The sequence below is a fragment of the Anabrus simplex genome, chromosome 1 (assembly GCF_040414725.1).
Source record: "Anabrus simplex isolate iqAnaSimp1 chromosome 1, ASM4041472v1, whole genome shotgun sequence".
NCBI lineage: Eukaryota > Metazoa > Arthropoda > Insecta > Orthoptera > Tettigoniidae > Anabrus > Anabrus simplex.
Window position 1 is genome coordinate 684,670,608 of NC_090265.1, and position 15,834 is coordinate 684,686,441.

Consider the following 15,834-nt stretch of genomic DNA (forward strand, 5'->3'; position numbering starts at 1 on the left):
ATAATCAGTGGTGAGAGTTAGGGCCATCTACTGCTAGTCATAAGTCTAGGCATGTAGGGAGGACTATAAGCACTCTGCCCTAGCATCTTTTGGCATTGTATTAATTTTACACACTCTCTCTTATTTATTTATACTTCAATAAAAATAAGCGACAGATCTGTTAAAAATAACTGATTTACATGAATATATACCCTTGCCACAAATAAATTAAGAAAAAAATCACACTTTGGTTTATGCCAATGGTCGTCATACAGCAAAAAAATGCAATGTTAGAAAGAAAAAAATGCCCTGTGGGGTAAAACTCTATCCAAATTATTTTAAGGACAAACTACAAGTAAGGTATCCTTAAGGTGGATTACAATGAACCATCAGAATTAGTTTTACACATTAATAATGTACAAGACTCTATACCTTGTTCTCAAAGTACATAACAATTTGCATTTTTAAATAGGAAAGAATGTGGTTTCCCAGTTAGAACAGTTTTATGAAGTGAAAAGATTCCCGTCTGCACCACAGGATACTATAGTTGAATACCTGAAGAGAACAGAGTGTGGAGATGTGGAGTTGTCCTTGTCTGTCTGTGCTTTCAGATTTGTCTTCACAGCTTTCTATTACTCCTTGAGCACCTTCAAATACCACTAGACTATGCCAGGATCGAACTGTGAGGAAACTGTCCTGAGCCTTGTGCTGATGTGAATGTACTAAACTATGTTAAAAAATGGACTCTGGAGCATTTAGCAGGATTCTACACCAGGTCACATGGCAAGGATGATACAAAGGAGGCCAAGGTGCCTGATTTCATTCCTGCTACTGACTGATCATCTGTTACGCCTGATTTCAACCTTGTAGACTTTAAAATGACCTAGATGTTAGGTCCCTTAAAGCAATAATGATCATCATCATCTAAACTGAGCTCAGTGTTAGAGGGAATTGCCGACAGTTGAATGTTTAAAGTGCTTCCTCGTAGCAGGTGCATCAGATGGTCTCAATGAGGTCATCCTTCGATTCAGAGTCAGAGCCTGTGTGAGCGCTAATGGGAGTCATTAGTGTGTAAGATATGAATGTAACATACCAATAGGAAATTGAAGATTCACAAATCATATTTCACTTATCCACAAAAATACCGTCATTACTCGTGTATTAGACCCCCGCTGGCTTTTTAAAACAAACAAAATGAAAAAAATAAATCTTGCATACAAGACCCTCCAACGTAATTCATCATAGAAGAACAACGATTCCGCTTCAAAGCAGGTACAAGCCTTACTGCTCTGATGACACCACATAAATTTGTGAATAGAATTGTTCATACGATCTGCGCAATGCAAACATGCATCAAAGTCATCCGGTGCATTTGTGTTTCATAGTTAAGAAATGTCCTCCTCCGTAGTGTAGGCCTACTGGAGCTCTGATGTCGTCGCACAAATAGGTGAACAGTTTCGTGTCCGAACCACGCAATGCAAGCACACGTCAGTCATGCTATAATGTCTGTCTTGTCTTGTAGTTAAGAATGTCTGCCAGCATAATGGTTAGCACTATTAACTGCCATTCTCGGGGGCCTGAGTTCAATTCCCTGTACCGTACTGCCAGAGATTTAAGGATGGCTGAAAGGTTGATATGCCATAAGAATGGTGCATGCAGCTCTCCTCCTTTGAGGGCATGCCTAAAAAGAGCTGCACCACCTCGGGATGAGGAAACGAGTTTACTGTAGTTAAGCAATATTCACGTTTGTTGTTATTAATACAGCAGGTGAGCTCATTAACAAAGTGATCATTTAATATCTCGTAACTCGGGCCAAAATACGTAATTTTTGGAGAGAAGTAAGTTTAAAATGTGATAAAAACAATCCATTCATAACAATTGTTTTACTCGACAATGTACCTAACAAATAATATTATTGATATTACATCCCCACTAATACTTTCACATTTTTGGGAGATGCCAAACAAACCATACTATGCGTTAATGAAAAATGGAGACAACGAACATACGAAATTAAACATTATGATAAAACACATTTCCACCATACCTGTAGATATCCATAAATGCGGCAAGCTTTCCAGTTTTTTATTTTTCTTCTTTCTGTTGTGGAACTTCTAGTGCTGTTTAGGTAAATCCTGATGTGATAATTGCAGAGAACAAGCATTAAATATGCTTAAAAATAAAGGTCTGGCTTTTAACAGCCACAGTTATCCAAAGAATGCTTCAAGTCATTATGTGTTACACTCGCAGTACAATTTGTAACATACACTAGTTACCATCTGATGTGTTGCCATGCTTTCTAAGGCACGACTTTATTCAGAATGGGTGGCTTCTGATACACATATACCAACTGGGAATAACAGATACCATCTCCAGAAACCATTTGTGAACAGATTCTCACATTTTTGGACTCTATAGTCGGGAACGAAACTACAGTACAAAGTATGCATTAACTAGTATGGCATATAGCGAGAACCCCGCTATAAGGGCAGTTTTGGTCTGTTCCTTCAAAATTCCCATATTAAACTGTTTATTATTCTTCAGTTACAGCGAGAGCCCTATCACTGACGCGTCCGTTATTACAAGCGATTAAACGTGCGCGATTTTTTTTTTGCCGACACTTATGTACCCAGTGAAATTGAAATAATAAATAAGGTAGTTCAACCTATTCAATACAAATAAATACGAAATGTAGTATTACATTCCTATTTAATTATAAGTGGAAGCGGTACCGGTTTCGACCCTAATCTGGGTCATAATCAGCCGAATAAAATGCAAAAAACAATGCATAGGTAAATAAGAAATTAAAGAGTGAGTCTTTCACAAAAACAGTTGAAGAGGCAAAATATGTTAATGGGGATTGGCATTGTGCAATTTTAAATTGTAAAATCTAGAAGCAGTAGAAAGTCCGTCACTTATAAGAAGTAAGGCGCGATCTTCTGAATAGTAGCACAACACACGCAAATTTCAGCACTGTCTCATAATGTTTACAAGAAGAGGTGAAAGGTTAAATGAGCCAGCGAATGAGGCGCGAAGTCACAATATAATTTAATGAATATGAAGTTCCAAAATTGTCTAGAAGCGAACTGCTAGCTCCTGAAGATCAGCGCAACACACTCAATGTCCGGCACTGTGGTTTCAAATGCCGACGGAACTCGGTGAATAGCTTGATGAACCAGTCTATAATTGTTTCGGTTGCGAAAATGTGTGTATATATATGTAAATAGTACAATTTAATATAATTTAAGTACGTAAACAGGATCTTGTAGATTCTTTAGAACAGTTGACAGTTGGCTAGTTTTAAAATATATTTAAAATCCATTTGGAGTAATCAGCAACATTCTTCATCATTATTCTGACGTTTGAACTGTTTAGGATCCAAACTTTTCTCAAACGTCCTCAACCAGCACAGGGCGCCGCTTTACAAGATTCAACGTAGCAATTTGCGTTCGTATAGTACTACCAATATGCATCTTGTAACCACATTTTTAAACAAGAACATTCAGGAAAGTGTTTAAATTACGACTATTTGTTTGTAAGACTTTATCAAGATTTTATTTTTAAGAATATCTTAACTACTGTCAACCATCTCGCTCACCTTTTGAAGCATATTTCCTACATCATCCTCACATTCATTTGTAATTTATTTTTTAAAAAATAATCCACAATTAAGAACAATCAGGATCCTGATTTTTTATCTTTCAGATTGAGATTAAGGCTGAAGATGCCCTTAAATAAAGGGAGAAACATGTCCCAATAATTTTATTCACAGATTTTAATTCTTAATTAAAATCACTTTTTATGTATTGAATAGGTGGAATAAATATACATTAATATTTCTTTGACTTTATTGCAAGCTCACAGCCGCGCACCTCTAACCGCACGGCCAACTCGCCCGGTCCTTTTAGAATTTGACCTATATAGTAATGCAGCATATTTCTTAGTACAGTATTGAGCAGTAATGTTATCCTTGGTATATTCCATTATTGACCTGGTTCGGTTTGGGCACGTGGTTATGTGGTAAATTCCACATATACTGTTACATACTGTAGTTCATACATGCAATTTTCATCTGGGCCACGAAAAACTTTTCAGGAGCAAACCTTGTGGTGGAAACCATGAACTGCAAGCCTGGTCATGACTTGCCTCATTTCACATTGTATCCATCTTCTGTCCAGTATCACATTTGTTGTGTAGAATTCCAACGGTATATCCCGCTTTTTATTCTGTAGATCTTGGAGCAGCTTGCTGTAGCTTTCTGTAGTTGGTAGTAGTAGAGTTATCAGGAGATCCTCTATCAAGAAAGTTTCTCTTGCAGCTCGTATACTAGTCTGGATTTGGTTGTCTTCGATACACCGAGGGCTCTTTTGAGAAATCTGGATTTTGTCTTTTCTATCTCTTCCAATTGCGTGCAGTTAAGAAATTCACATATTAGCTCGAGCCCATATGTCAGCAAGGGTAGTACCTTCGTTTGAAAAAGTGCCATTGCTGTTTCAAGTGAAATGAGTTTTATATGTCCAATGTCGTTTATAGCTTTTATTGCGGTGGCTGTTTTTGATCTGATGTGTAGTCTAAAGCTTCTTCCTGTAACCTGTAGGGTAATGCATAGGTATTTGAACTTGCCGACTATTTTCAGTTCACTGCCATTGCAAGTCACTTGGTCGGAAACTACTGGCCTTCCACCGTTTCGAAAAATTATCATTACCATCTTGGGTACCATCTTAGAAATGAAAGAAGAGAACATGTTTTCATAACAAATATGTAAATAACATTGTCAACAGCAGTTGTTAACTTGTTAGAAATAAAGGCTAAGTAAATGATTGCTTAATTTTGATACTATACACTGAAATTAAGTAAGAATGCGATACACCTCAAGATATGGCAGAATGCATCACTGATTTCAGAGGTTAGTTTATATTTTCTTGCACCTAGTTATATTTCGGAGAGGCTATGGCCATTACATGTAACTAATCTCATGGCTATGACCATGTAAATTTATAAAGAGAATGTTATCATTTCTCTTCTGGCGCTTGGAATATGTTTTCATGTACGGTTACGGTTAAGTTACGTGACGCTGTTTGAATAAGAAAACAGAAACATTTGCCACAAAGTACGATCGTCATCTTCGGTACCGCATCATTTTCTCGCAATGTACACTTGCGAACTCTCTCCTCGACATTAAAAGGCAACGTTGGAGTCGATTAGTAATGCTCGTCAACTGCTGTTGTCTAAAATAAATTCGAATTGAAAGAGGAGAACACATTTTCGTAATAAATGTGCAAATAATGTGGCTGAACGCAGGTGTTAACTCGTTAGAAACAAAGGCTGAAATAAACGATCGCTTAATTTTTAATATTATATACTGAAATTAAGTAAGAATGTGATACACCGCAAGATATGGCAGAGTACATCAATGATTCCGAGGATAGTTTATATTTTCTCGCGTCTAGTTAAATTTCGGAAAGGCTGTTCCTGTGTAATTTTGTAGCGAGGAGGTTTTATAATTTCTCTATGTGAGTTTGAAATATGTTTTCATTGTACACATACGGTTAGGTTAGGTGACGCTATTTGAAGAAGAAAACTGGAAGGTTTGCCAAAGAGGCCTCTGGAGTGATACTATAATTTTTTACAGAATGAAATTAAACACACACTTTCACATAGTATCGGATTTCAAAATATAACAATCATCCGCACAAATGCATGTTTTGAACAAAATGATTGCCGTTTCATACCGATGTTAATATGTATGGGATTTTTCCTGACTTTGATGAAAAATCGGATATAACAACAATTCGTTATAGCTAGTAAATTTTTCGCCATTATAAATTCTCGCTATAACGGACTTCTACTGTATTTTTAAAAGTTTCAGAGAGACAGGATCTTGAATGCTATTGATAGCAATGCATGGCTAACGAGATGGCAGTGAAGATGACGTCATTTGAAATGATAACACACCGATAGCAGGGGCGCTGGCAGCACAAGACGACAATAATTCAAATGAAAGCCATGATCAGGTTTACTGTGTGGTAGGCCTTCTGCTCAACTGACAGAGACAAATGACTGGCCATTAAGTTCTTCTGATTAACATTGCATAATACGATAATAAGATAACCTTATTCCTTTTCTCTTTCGGGTCGAGTATCATCGGAGGAGTTAATGAGATGAAACGAATGACGTGATAAAAGAGTAACTAAAACTGACTATATTTACTTTATATGAAGGCCTATAAGTCATATGTTCACCACTTATTGTCTTTTTAAAGTTAGAAATACTGCCTACCAATGAAAATAGCCAGTAAAACTCAGAATACATTCATATGTTTGTAGAACAGTGTAGAATGTTTACATGTACAATTTATTGCTCTTTATAGTCTACAAGTCGTGTGTTCATTGCACAAAAATTGAGGTTATCACACATTGTCCACCCCCCCCCCCCAATCCATATCTTTTATGGCTGTAAATGTGGGGAAAAGGGGGGGAGTCTAATACGCAAGTAAATATGGTAATTGTGGCAGTGCTGATGGCCAGACTAGGTAAATGTACAGTACATACAGTATCTATAAAAGTTTAACTAAACAGTATTTTATGATAAAATAGTACACATTATGAACAGAGCTTGCTTGATGATGTGTCTGGGAAATTCTCTAGTTTCTCACATGGGACTTTCTAAATAATGGAAAGGTAAGGGATGTAACAAGTGTTGTGTGTTTCTGTGGTGGTTGGTAGTGTAGTGTCTTGTCTATAAAGAAGAGCGTGTTGGTACAAACACCCAGTTCTCAAGCCAGAAGAATTAATCACGCGCAATTAAAATCCCCGACCCGGCTGGGAAACGAACCTGGGACCCTCTGAACCAAATGCCTCCATGTTGACCAATCAGCCAAATTTGGTAGAGTGCTTCTGACATACAGAAACCTGCAAGTTGGTGATTTTCCTACAAGTTTCCACCAGAAGCGAAAAGCATGCCGTGTATATACTGAGTCAGTTAAAGAAGTATCACGTGTTAAGGATGGTTAACATGAATTCTTATTATAGGTCATCCACGGATAGAGAAAATATCCACATTCTTGAAGAGGCAGAGCAAACTGGTAATCATGTTATTCTGTTGCAATGTTTTAAGGATATATTGAAATTACCAGTATATGAGTTGGCTCTGAGTGACATGGAGTCCAATGTAAGTCGGAAGTGGCATGATATACATCAGCTCTTTGAACTGCTGGAAATATTTAGCATTTTAATTTAATTATAATTACTGTACCAGCATTACTAGTACAGTATACTGTATTTGATTCTGGTGTTCAATTATTTTCTAATGGTAGAAAGTTTTCTGTGGATATTAAAATCCCCGAACCGGCCAGGAAACAAACCCGGAACCCTTCTGAACCAAATGCCTCCATGCTGACGTCTTCAACGGACAAATAGAAAGTGCTGAATTCTTCACAGACAAAAGGCAAAGCTCCCAGAAACTGAAAATGGGACATGAGAATATGTTACTGAAAGAAGACAACAGTTTGGATGTGCAGTTATGAGTACTGTAAAATGTGTCAGTTGAAAGTTATAGCAAGAGAGTTAAAAAAATTATGGGTTGTAAGGCTAACAGTGGATGCCTCACTATTTTTGAACGAAATAACTTCAGTTTTTATAGGAAACCTAGCAATTGTGCTATATCTTCCAGCCTATTATGATGAAAAAATTGTGAATTTTGACAGATTTATTATTGGTTTGCACCACAGAAATTCGTATTTAATCTTGTAAATTTGTAATGCAGACTAGGCATCAATGTATTTTGAAATGTCAATGGCCTACACTATAAACAATTTACTGTACTGTAGTATTTATGGTTTCCAATACAAAAAATATTTAACAAAACTTCGTTATCAAAATTTCCCTTCTTAAAATTAGTGTGCAGGGGTTATTCGCACATATAGAATGATAGGAACATAAACAGGAATGCATAATAAGATAATCAAATCAAAGGTCAGTGTGTGAGGAGGGAGCAACACAGGAACAAAGATAAAAACACAAAAGGACAATCCATATATATATATATATATATATATATCTTCAAACAGATGGGCTCTCTCATCAATCACAATTCTTCTACATTGATTTCTCTGAGCCCACAATGAGCTCACATCTGCTTCCTAGTTAGTGTGGGCATAACATTTGTCTTGACAATTTTCAACTCTATTGCTATTAACTTTCAACCGACGCATTTCATTCATGACAAATCTTGACAAATCCTCACTCTTTATCTGCTTCTCTTTTTGCACTTGCCATCTTAATCTGGCTTTCTTCTTATCCTACTTCCCCCCGCCATCAGAACCGATATCCACTCTCATGAGAAATCCGGGAAACAGAAATAAGCTTGTCAGGGGCTGAGAAGAAATGTCTCACAACATTAAGTAAATGTCAAGAGTGTTAGCACGACCAGGGATAAAAAACAAGCAAATTAAAAAACAGAATACCTACGAATTATCCCAAGAAAGGCTGTCGCTGATTGAGGAAGCTCTGGACACAAGAGGCCTAGCGAATCAACTTAAATTAAGCTTCATTTACTAATTGGCTGAAATAATAACTCAAATTAAATTTGATGAAACAAAATTTTAATTAGGTAAATAATTTAAGAATTTTTGACCTCAAAATTAATTTTTTAAAAATCAATTACCACTACACAATGAACGTGAAAACCATTCAGAATAATTAATCAAGGATATCAATTGAAATTTTTTTTTTTTTACTAACTCTTATTGCCAGGAGGCAGAAATTCTTTTAGAACAATTAACAAACGTAGATCAATAGAAGATTAAAATCTTAAGTTAATCATTACTGAAAGAAAGCTGAAATTTCCCTAATGAACTTCTCGGTCACTCCAGGGCTGCATAAAAATTTAATCAAACCCACAAAAATGCATAACTTCAGTTAACATGAAGAAATTATTTGTAACATGGACATAAATCCATAAGTTGGATAAATAACCCAAATATTCTCTAAGGTACGGTAGCTTAAATCAAACGAGTTAGTCAAGCTCAGCAGTAAAACCTTCCACATGCACGAAGATCCTCACCCAAAATCAGCTGAAGGTCAAGTTACCAATAATAAGTTGATACTCATATGTCAAATTCAACACAGCATGGCCACGGTTATGTTTGCATTCTGTTACACCGGTGTGTAACAGATGACGACCACCGAAATCAAAACAGGCCCTTGAAGTACCGAGGAAGTCATTAGAAGCCCTACATTAAAACCTCGTTGTTTCTCTTTTAGTAGCCCGACATGGCTAGAAAATATTATAATAAATTATGTTTTTTTTAAAACAAAGGAATGAAATGAAGGCCATCGTCTGGATCATACAGATACTACGTACATGATTAACTATCAAGGAGCTCCTTAAACATAATTTGTTTTCGTGCATGAAACCTTAACTGAAATCAAGAAGGTAAACAAATGCCATAATTGACCACTTCAACTTGAAGCCCAAAAATATTACCATATTACAAGATTATTATGAGGACCTGTTTTAGGAAGTCTATTTCTTTTTAAAACCACATGCAGAATTTCACATTTGTAGGTTTAAGATCTCCGCGTATTAACACTATAAATTAATCCATTCCTTGGTAGCTTAGTTCAGTACAGAAGAAGGATGCAGCTTACTTACGAGGTCGAAGGAAACAAAATATATAAAATATTTCAAAGTATAACCAAATCTTCAGGCCTTTCGCCTAGATGGACAATCCATCACCCAGGGTCCAATTTCAGGACCATCTCCTCTTCTTGCATTATAATTTTCTTCTCTTCTTAAGCACAATCAGCAGAGAATGGGTTCCAGCGTCTTCAGGTTAACAAGCAATAATCAGAACAACAACTGCTATCTGCATTGTCGACCCGACTACGACTGAGAAAGCTCCACTTCTTGCGCCCAGATAGCAGCACTACTTAGCTACCTCGCCGCTTAAATTCCAAGTCGACCGCTAGATAGCACACCATCACCTATTAGAGAAAGTCCATGGAATCCTGAAGTTTGAATACACAGTGGGCCAGACAAGAAAATGGACGCATTAACAAGATGCATCGTACCATCGCGAAGAATAATTTTAAATCCATTACAGAATGGATGCAGAAGAAATTAATGAGGAGGGAGTGTATTTCAAGACTGCAGTATATGAAGATGTAGAGATTATCCTAGTCGTTTTTGAGCTTTCATGTTTCTCTTTGTCTCCTCTTTCTGTTGGCCCCTCTTCCAACACAGACCTGTCATTTCATTTTTCTTTTGCTCATTGTTTAATGTCGCACTAACTCATCAAAGGTTGCCAGCAACGCACAGATCGGAAAGGGCTAGGATTGAAAAGGTAGCGGCAATGGCCTTAATTAAGGTACAGCCCCAGCATTTGCCTGGTGTGAAAATGCGAAATTATGGAAAACCATATTCAGGGCTGCCAATGGTGGGATTCGAACCCGCCCTCTCCCGAATGAAAGCTCAGAGCTACGCAGCCCTAAGGATGCTGCCAATTACCTCAGTTCATTGTGTTTAACTCGTTATGATTTCCTTTCAATGTTCTTTAAATATCAAACATTTGGTAGTCAAATCAAGAATGATAAATTTGCTGTAATACATTGTGTATTCTTCTAGAACCTCACTACTTGTTCATACAGATTATAGACTGGAGATTTACATATTACAGCAATACTTTTTTTTTTTCCCACTTAAACTAACCAACACATACACTACATCTATTGCTATAACAGCAAATTAGATACAAAGAAAGCTGTTTCTGAAATAATGTTCATGGAGAACACAGTTTTGAAATATTAAAAAATAAACAATTATGACACTAAGTAGTATATCAAAAAAGGGGTAATACTTCAGTTTCTAATAAAGAGTGTACCAACACCAGCTAAATTTCAGATTTCAACGTTTTCCAGAAAATTACCGAATATGTGAGAAGTCTGCTCGCCGTATTCTTCCCACCCAATCCTGTAACTGTGGCAGCTTGTAGAAACAGAGATATCGCAGCAGATCAGCTTTGAATTCTGTGGGTGACTCACCTGAGGAGGTGTCTGCCCCAGCTGGGAGAGGTGGGCACAATGGACTCACCCAGACCCTATAACAAGAACATCACAATCAATTAGTGAATTGTTTAAATATCCACAGAAAACTTTCGACTGTCAGACAATACATGAACAGCAGAATCAAATACAATATACTGTACTAGCAATGATGGTAAAGTAATTATTGTTTGTATGTTCAGTCCTAAGCCCTAAGGCTGGTTGGATCCTCAACAGACCGAGCTCGATAGCTGCAGTCGCTGAAGTGTGGCCAGTATCCAGTATTCAGGAGATAGAGGGTTCGAACCCTACTGTCGGCAGCCCTTTTCCCATTTCCACACCATGGGGCTGCACCTTAATTAAGGCCACGGTCGCTTCCTTCCTACTCCTATCCCCCTGTGGGTGGAGGTGGAAGAATAACACCCATTGTATCCCCTGCCTGTTGTAAGAGGCAACTAAGGGGCCCCAGGGGCTAAGAACCTTGGAGCGTGGGTTGGCGACCGCGGGGCCTTTAGCTGAGTCCTGGCATTGCTTCCACTTACTTGTGCCTGGCTCCTCACTTTCATCTATCCTATCCGACCTCACTCGGTCAACTCTTGTTCTTTTCCGACCCCGATGCTATTAGGTTTGCGAGGGCTAGGGAGGCTTTCATTTTCATGCCCTTCGTGGCCCTTGTCTTCCTTTGTCCGATATCTTCATTTTTCGAAGTGTCGGACCCCTTCCATTTTTTCTCTCTGATTAGTGTTATACAGAGGATGGTTGCCTAGTTGTACTTCCTTTTAAAACAATAATCACCACCACCTTCCTACTCCTATCCCTTTCCTGTCCCATCGTTGCCATAAGACCTATCTGTGTCGGTGTGACGTAAAACAACTTGCAAAAAAAAAAAAAAAAAATTCTCAACAGCTCTGCCATCAGCTGTCATAGATGGCCTAGGCATTACCAAAGAGGCATACTGGGGAAATGAGGAGTGATGTAGGTAGTTTCCCATTACTTTCCTCACCGAGCCAGACAGAAGTTGCTATTACATATCAGTCTACCAAGCCCACTGAAATGCATGCATCAACCGACCCTATGAGCAACATTTTCACACAATTCATAACAGGGACTGGCTGCATAAGGAATGGAATTACTAGCATCGTTCATACCTCAGTCACTTTAATTTTGTCAAAGCCTGAGACTGATCAATGAAAATAACAAAACTGCAATAGCCAATACCAAGACGTAGTGCAGTGTAAAACACTAAATCCCACCAGCAAAGGCATCAGTAATTATTATTAAGTTAAAATGCTAAATATTTCCAGCAATTCAAAGAGCTGATGTATATCATGCCACTCGACTTACAATGGACTCCATGTTGCTCGGAGCTAACTCATATATTGGTAATTTCAATACAGTACAAGTCCGCTAGAGCGAGAACGGCATATAACAAAAACCCCGTTATAACATCCGATTTGGTCTGTCACTTCAAAATTCCTTCCTTAAATTGTGTACTATCCTTTGGTTACAGTGAGAGCCGTATTACTAACGCATCCGTCAGTACAAGCGATTAAGTGTGCGCGATTTTTCTCGTTACCAATATTTATTCACCCAAGCATTATATTGCATGCGATTGATCATCTTCGGTATAATTTCCTCGGTATGTCTATTAGCGAGCTCTCATAGACATTCAAAGGCGACGTCGGAGTCTATTAGTAATACCTGTCGACTGCTGTTCTGTGAAGAAAAATGGAAATGCGTAAATAATGTGTCCGATAGCAGTTGTTAACTTGTTAAAAGTAAATGCTGAAGTAAACAATGGCTTAATTTTATGCTAAATAATGCAATTAAGAGGCGGCCAGAGTGAGATCTAGATACACCTTTTATTTCAAAATATCACCACTAGTCTCGCTGCTGTCGACAGCTAACTCCACTGATAGTTACATCGCGGGTGCATAAATATCAGTGAGAAAGGCCAAGGCCGAGCGAGCGATTCCCCTCTCACCCTCCAGCGTCACATTGTCGTGTCACCAGGAAGTTGTGGTACAGTACTTGCACGGAGCTGACGGTGTTGACATTTGTATGGAACGCGAAACATAACAGGAAATTACCGAGCATGGGTTAGTGCTGAGCAAAACAGTCAACCGTCAACAGTCAAAATAATGTACTGTTTCTGACAAAAATAAATGAAATGGTGTATGGCTTTTAGTGCCAGGAGTGTCCGAAGACAAGTTCAGCTCGCCAGATGCAGGTCTTTTGATTTGATTTGACCTGTGCGTCGTGACGAGGATGAAATGATGATGGAGACGACACATACATCCATCCACCATGCCAGAGAAATTAACCAATTATGGCTAAAATTCCCCACCCTGCCGGGAATCAAACCCGGGACCTCAGTGACCAAAGGCCAGCACGCTGGACACTGTTTCCGATGTTGAAAAGAAGTAGTGCATCAACCCCCTCCCCGCCTCACGTCTTTCCCTGTACCAGCCCAGTCAGTGATACATAATATAATTCTATCCAATGAAAATACAAACTGATATAAAAGAAGTGAATTCATTTACGCATTTTTTAGTCACACAGCGATATTTTGGACATACGATAAAGATTGTAACGCGACCAAGAACGGAATTTTCCAACAACCCTGAGTAAAAAGAAATAAAGCCTTACAAATTTATAACAGTTTTTTCCTTGGAAACAAACAGTTCTGAAATATATAAACAGCGTATAAAACATCCCATTGTACATTGTGTTAAAGTTTGGATTCGATCAAAAAACGTGTTTTCGGAGACGCAGAGGTGCTGGAATGTTGTCCCGCAAGAGTTATTTAATGTGTCGACCTTCCAATACCACCACACTGAGCCAGGATTGAACCTGCCAGGTAACTACTAAGCTAAAAAAAATACCACTTCATTCTCACTCTCGGTGACGTCAGGCGCTTTAGCCAATGGAAGCGCTGCTCTCCGGAATGACCTATCTGACCTGTGAGTTATTCTAGTTACGTTGGAAAACACCATTTCCAAGAAATACAAGCATTGTAAACGACGGTTTTGTATACCTACCCGTTATGAAACTCTGAAACGGTGCTGGTGTAGAATGCAACAGCTGGGGGGCACTGCAACTTCCCTCTGTAGGTGGAAGTAGTAGAAATACACCCACAGTATCCCCTTCCTGTTGTGAGAGGCGACTAAAGGGGGCCCCATGGGTTCTGAACCTGGGGGTCTGGGTTGGCGACCATGGGGCCCTTAGCTGAGTCCTAGCTTTATTTCCACTTGCTTGTGCCGGGCTCCTCACTTTCATCTATCCTTCTTCTTCAAGTGTCACCACCTTTTTTTTTTTTCTAGTTGCTTTACGTCGCACCGACACAGATAGGTCTTATGACAACGACGGGACAGGAAAAGGCTAGGAGTGGGAAGGAAGCGGCCGTGGCCTTAATTAAGGTACAGCCCCAGCCAGCATTTGCCTGGTGTGAAAATGGGAAACCACAGAAAACCATTTTCAGGGCTGCCAACAGTGAGGTTCGAGCCTACTATCTCCCGAATACTGGATACTGGCCGCATTTAAGTAACTGCAGCTATCGAGCTTGATTCATCTCCTTTCAGAAGATCGGCTACCATCATAAATATTCTTGCTTTGGATGTTGCTCAGTAGTGGAACGGTTAAACCAAGTTTTCAAATTATCAATCCAAGGAACGCGCCTTCTTCCTGGTCTTCTTTTGCCTTGTATCTTCCCTTGAATAACCAGCTGCAGTAGACGATATTCTCTTCTCTTATCTATCCTATCCGGCCACATTTGGTCAACTCTTGTTCTTTTCCGACCTCGACGGTATTACGAAAGGTGGCCTATGGAGTCTTTCATTTTCACGCCCTTCATGGCCCTTATCTCTCCTTGGCCGATACCTTCATTTTTCTAAGTGTCGGATCCCTTCCACTTTTTCTCTCTGATTAGAGTTATATAGAGGATGGTTGCCTAGTTGTACTTCCTTTTAAAACAATAATCACCACCACCACCACCACCACACTGCAACTGAAAAACAGTTATATTCATGTAACTGTTTCATTCAACAATGGTTGTGTTCCCAAAACGGTTGCGTTCTATCTGTCCCAGCTGTAATGGGTATTACAAACAGTGACACATGCACCGAGCCTCAAGGAGGGTTGTAATGCAGAAACAGGGGTGATCCGTCTGCAAGCCTCGTATCGAGAGCAAGGGAAGCAGTGCAGCGGTGAGTTACCATGGATACTAGTAACGTATATTTAAACCCATATCCAGAGGCAATTCTAGCTCTGGCGGGCGGGCGGGGTAGGCGCCTCAGTTTTAGTGAAATAATTATTCCTTGATTAATAAAGTAATTGATAATTTACAGATATAATGTATTTGAAATAAACATGTTTATTTATTTATTTATTTATTTATTCACGAAGCACAAGATCCAGCTACATTGAGCAAATTTCACTTGCACTGTCAACAGACTATTTAACAAACGTAAACTTTCATAATAAAATATAACAAACATAACAAAATATAACAAGATCAGGTACACATCCTACTAATAACTGTCCAAATCGAAAACCATGAGAATGTCCATGTTCATAGCCAAGTCGTCGTGGGTCAAGATGGCGGTATAATCCCTTCACATCAACTTATCTTTAAGATACTATTTACACACCTCTCGAATACACTTTTATTTGATGCTATATCAAGCTCTTGTCTCCTATTAATATTGTTAAAGAGTGTTGGGAGGCGGATTAGGAGAGATCGTTGAAGTATTGAGTGCTGAGTGTGGGGAATGTGGAGAAGGTCTTTGGTTCTGGTGGAGCGGGAAGGAACGCG

General features: G+C 38.7%; 1 protein-coding gene across 2 annotated transcripts in view; it reads right to left on the reverse strand.

The window, feature by feature from the left end:
• Positions 1-15,834, reverse strand: part of gkt (glaikit) — a 104,757-nt gene that overhangs the window by 40,069 nt on the left and 48,854 nt on the right. For both annotated transcript variants that reach the window (XR_011017543.1, XM_067135895.2), the window contains exon 7: positions 10,907-11,077. Coding sequence is in view for 1 of the 2 variants with exons in the window: in XM_067135895.2 (XP_066991996.2) it covers positions 10,907-11,077 (171 nt within the window). In the remaining variant the exon portion in view is untranslated. The remainder of the gene's footprint in view (positions 1-10,906; positions 11,078-15,834) is intronic.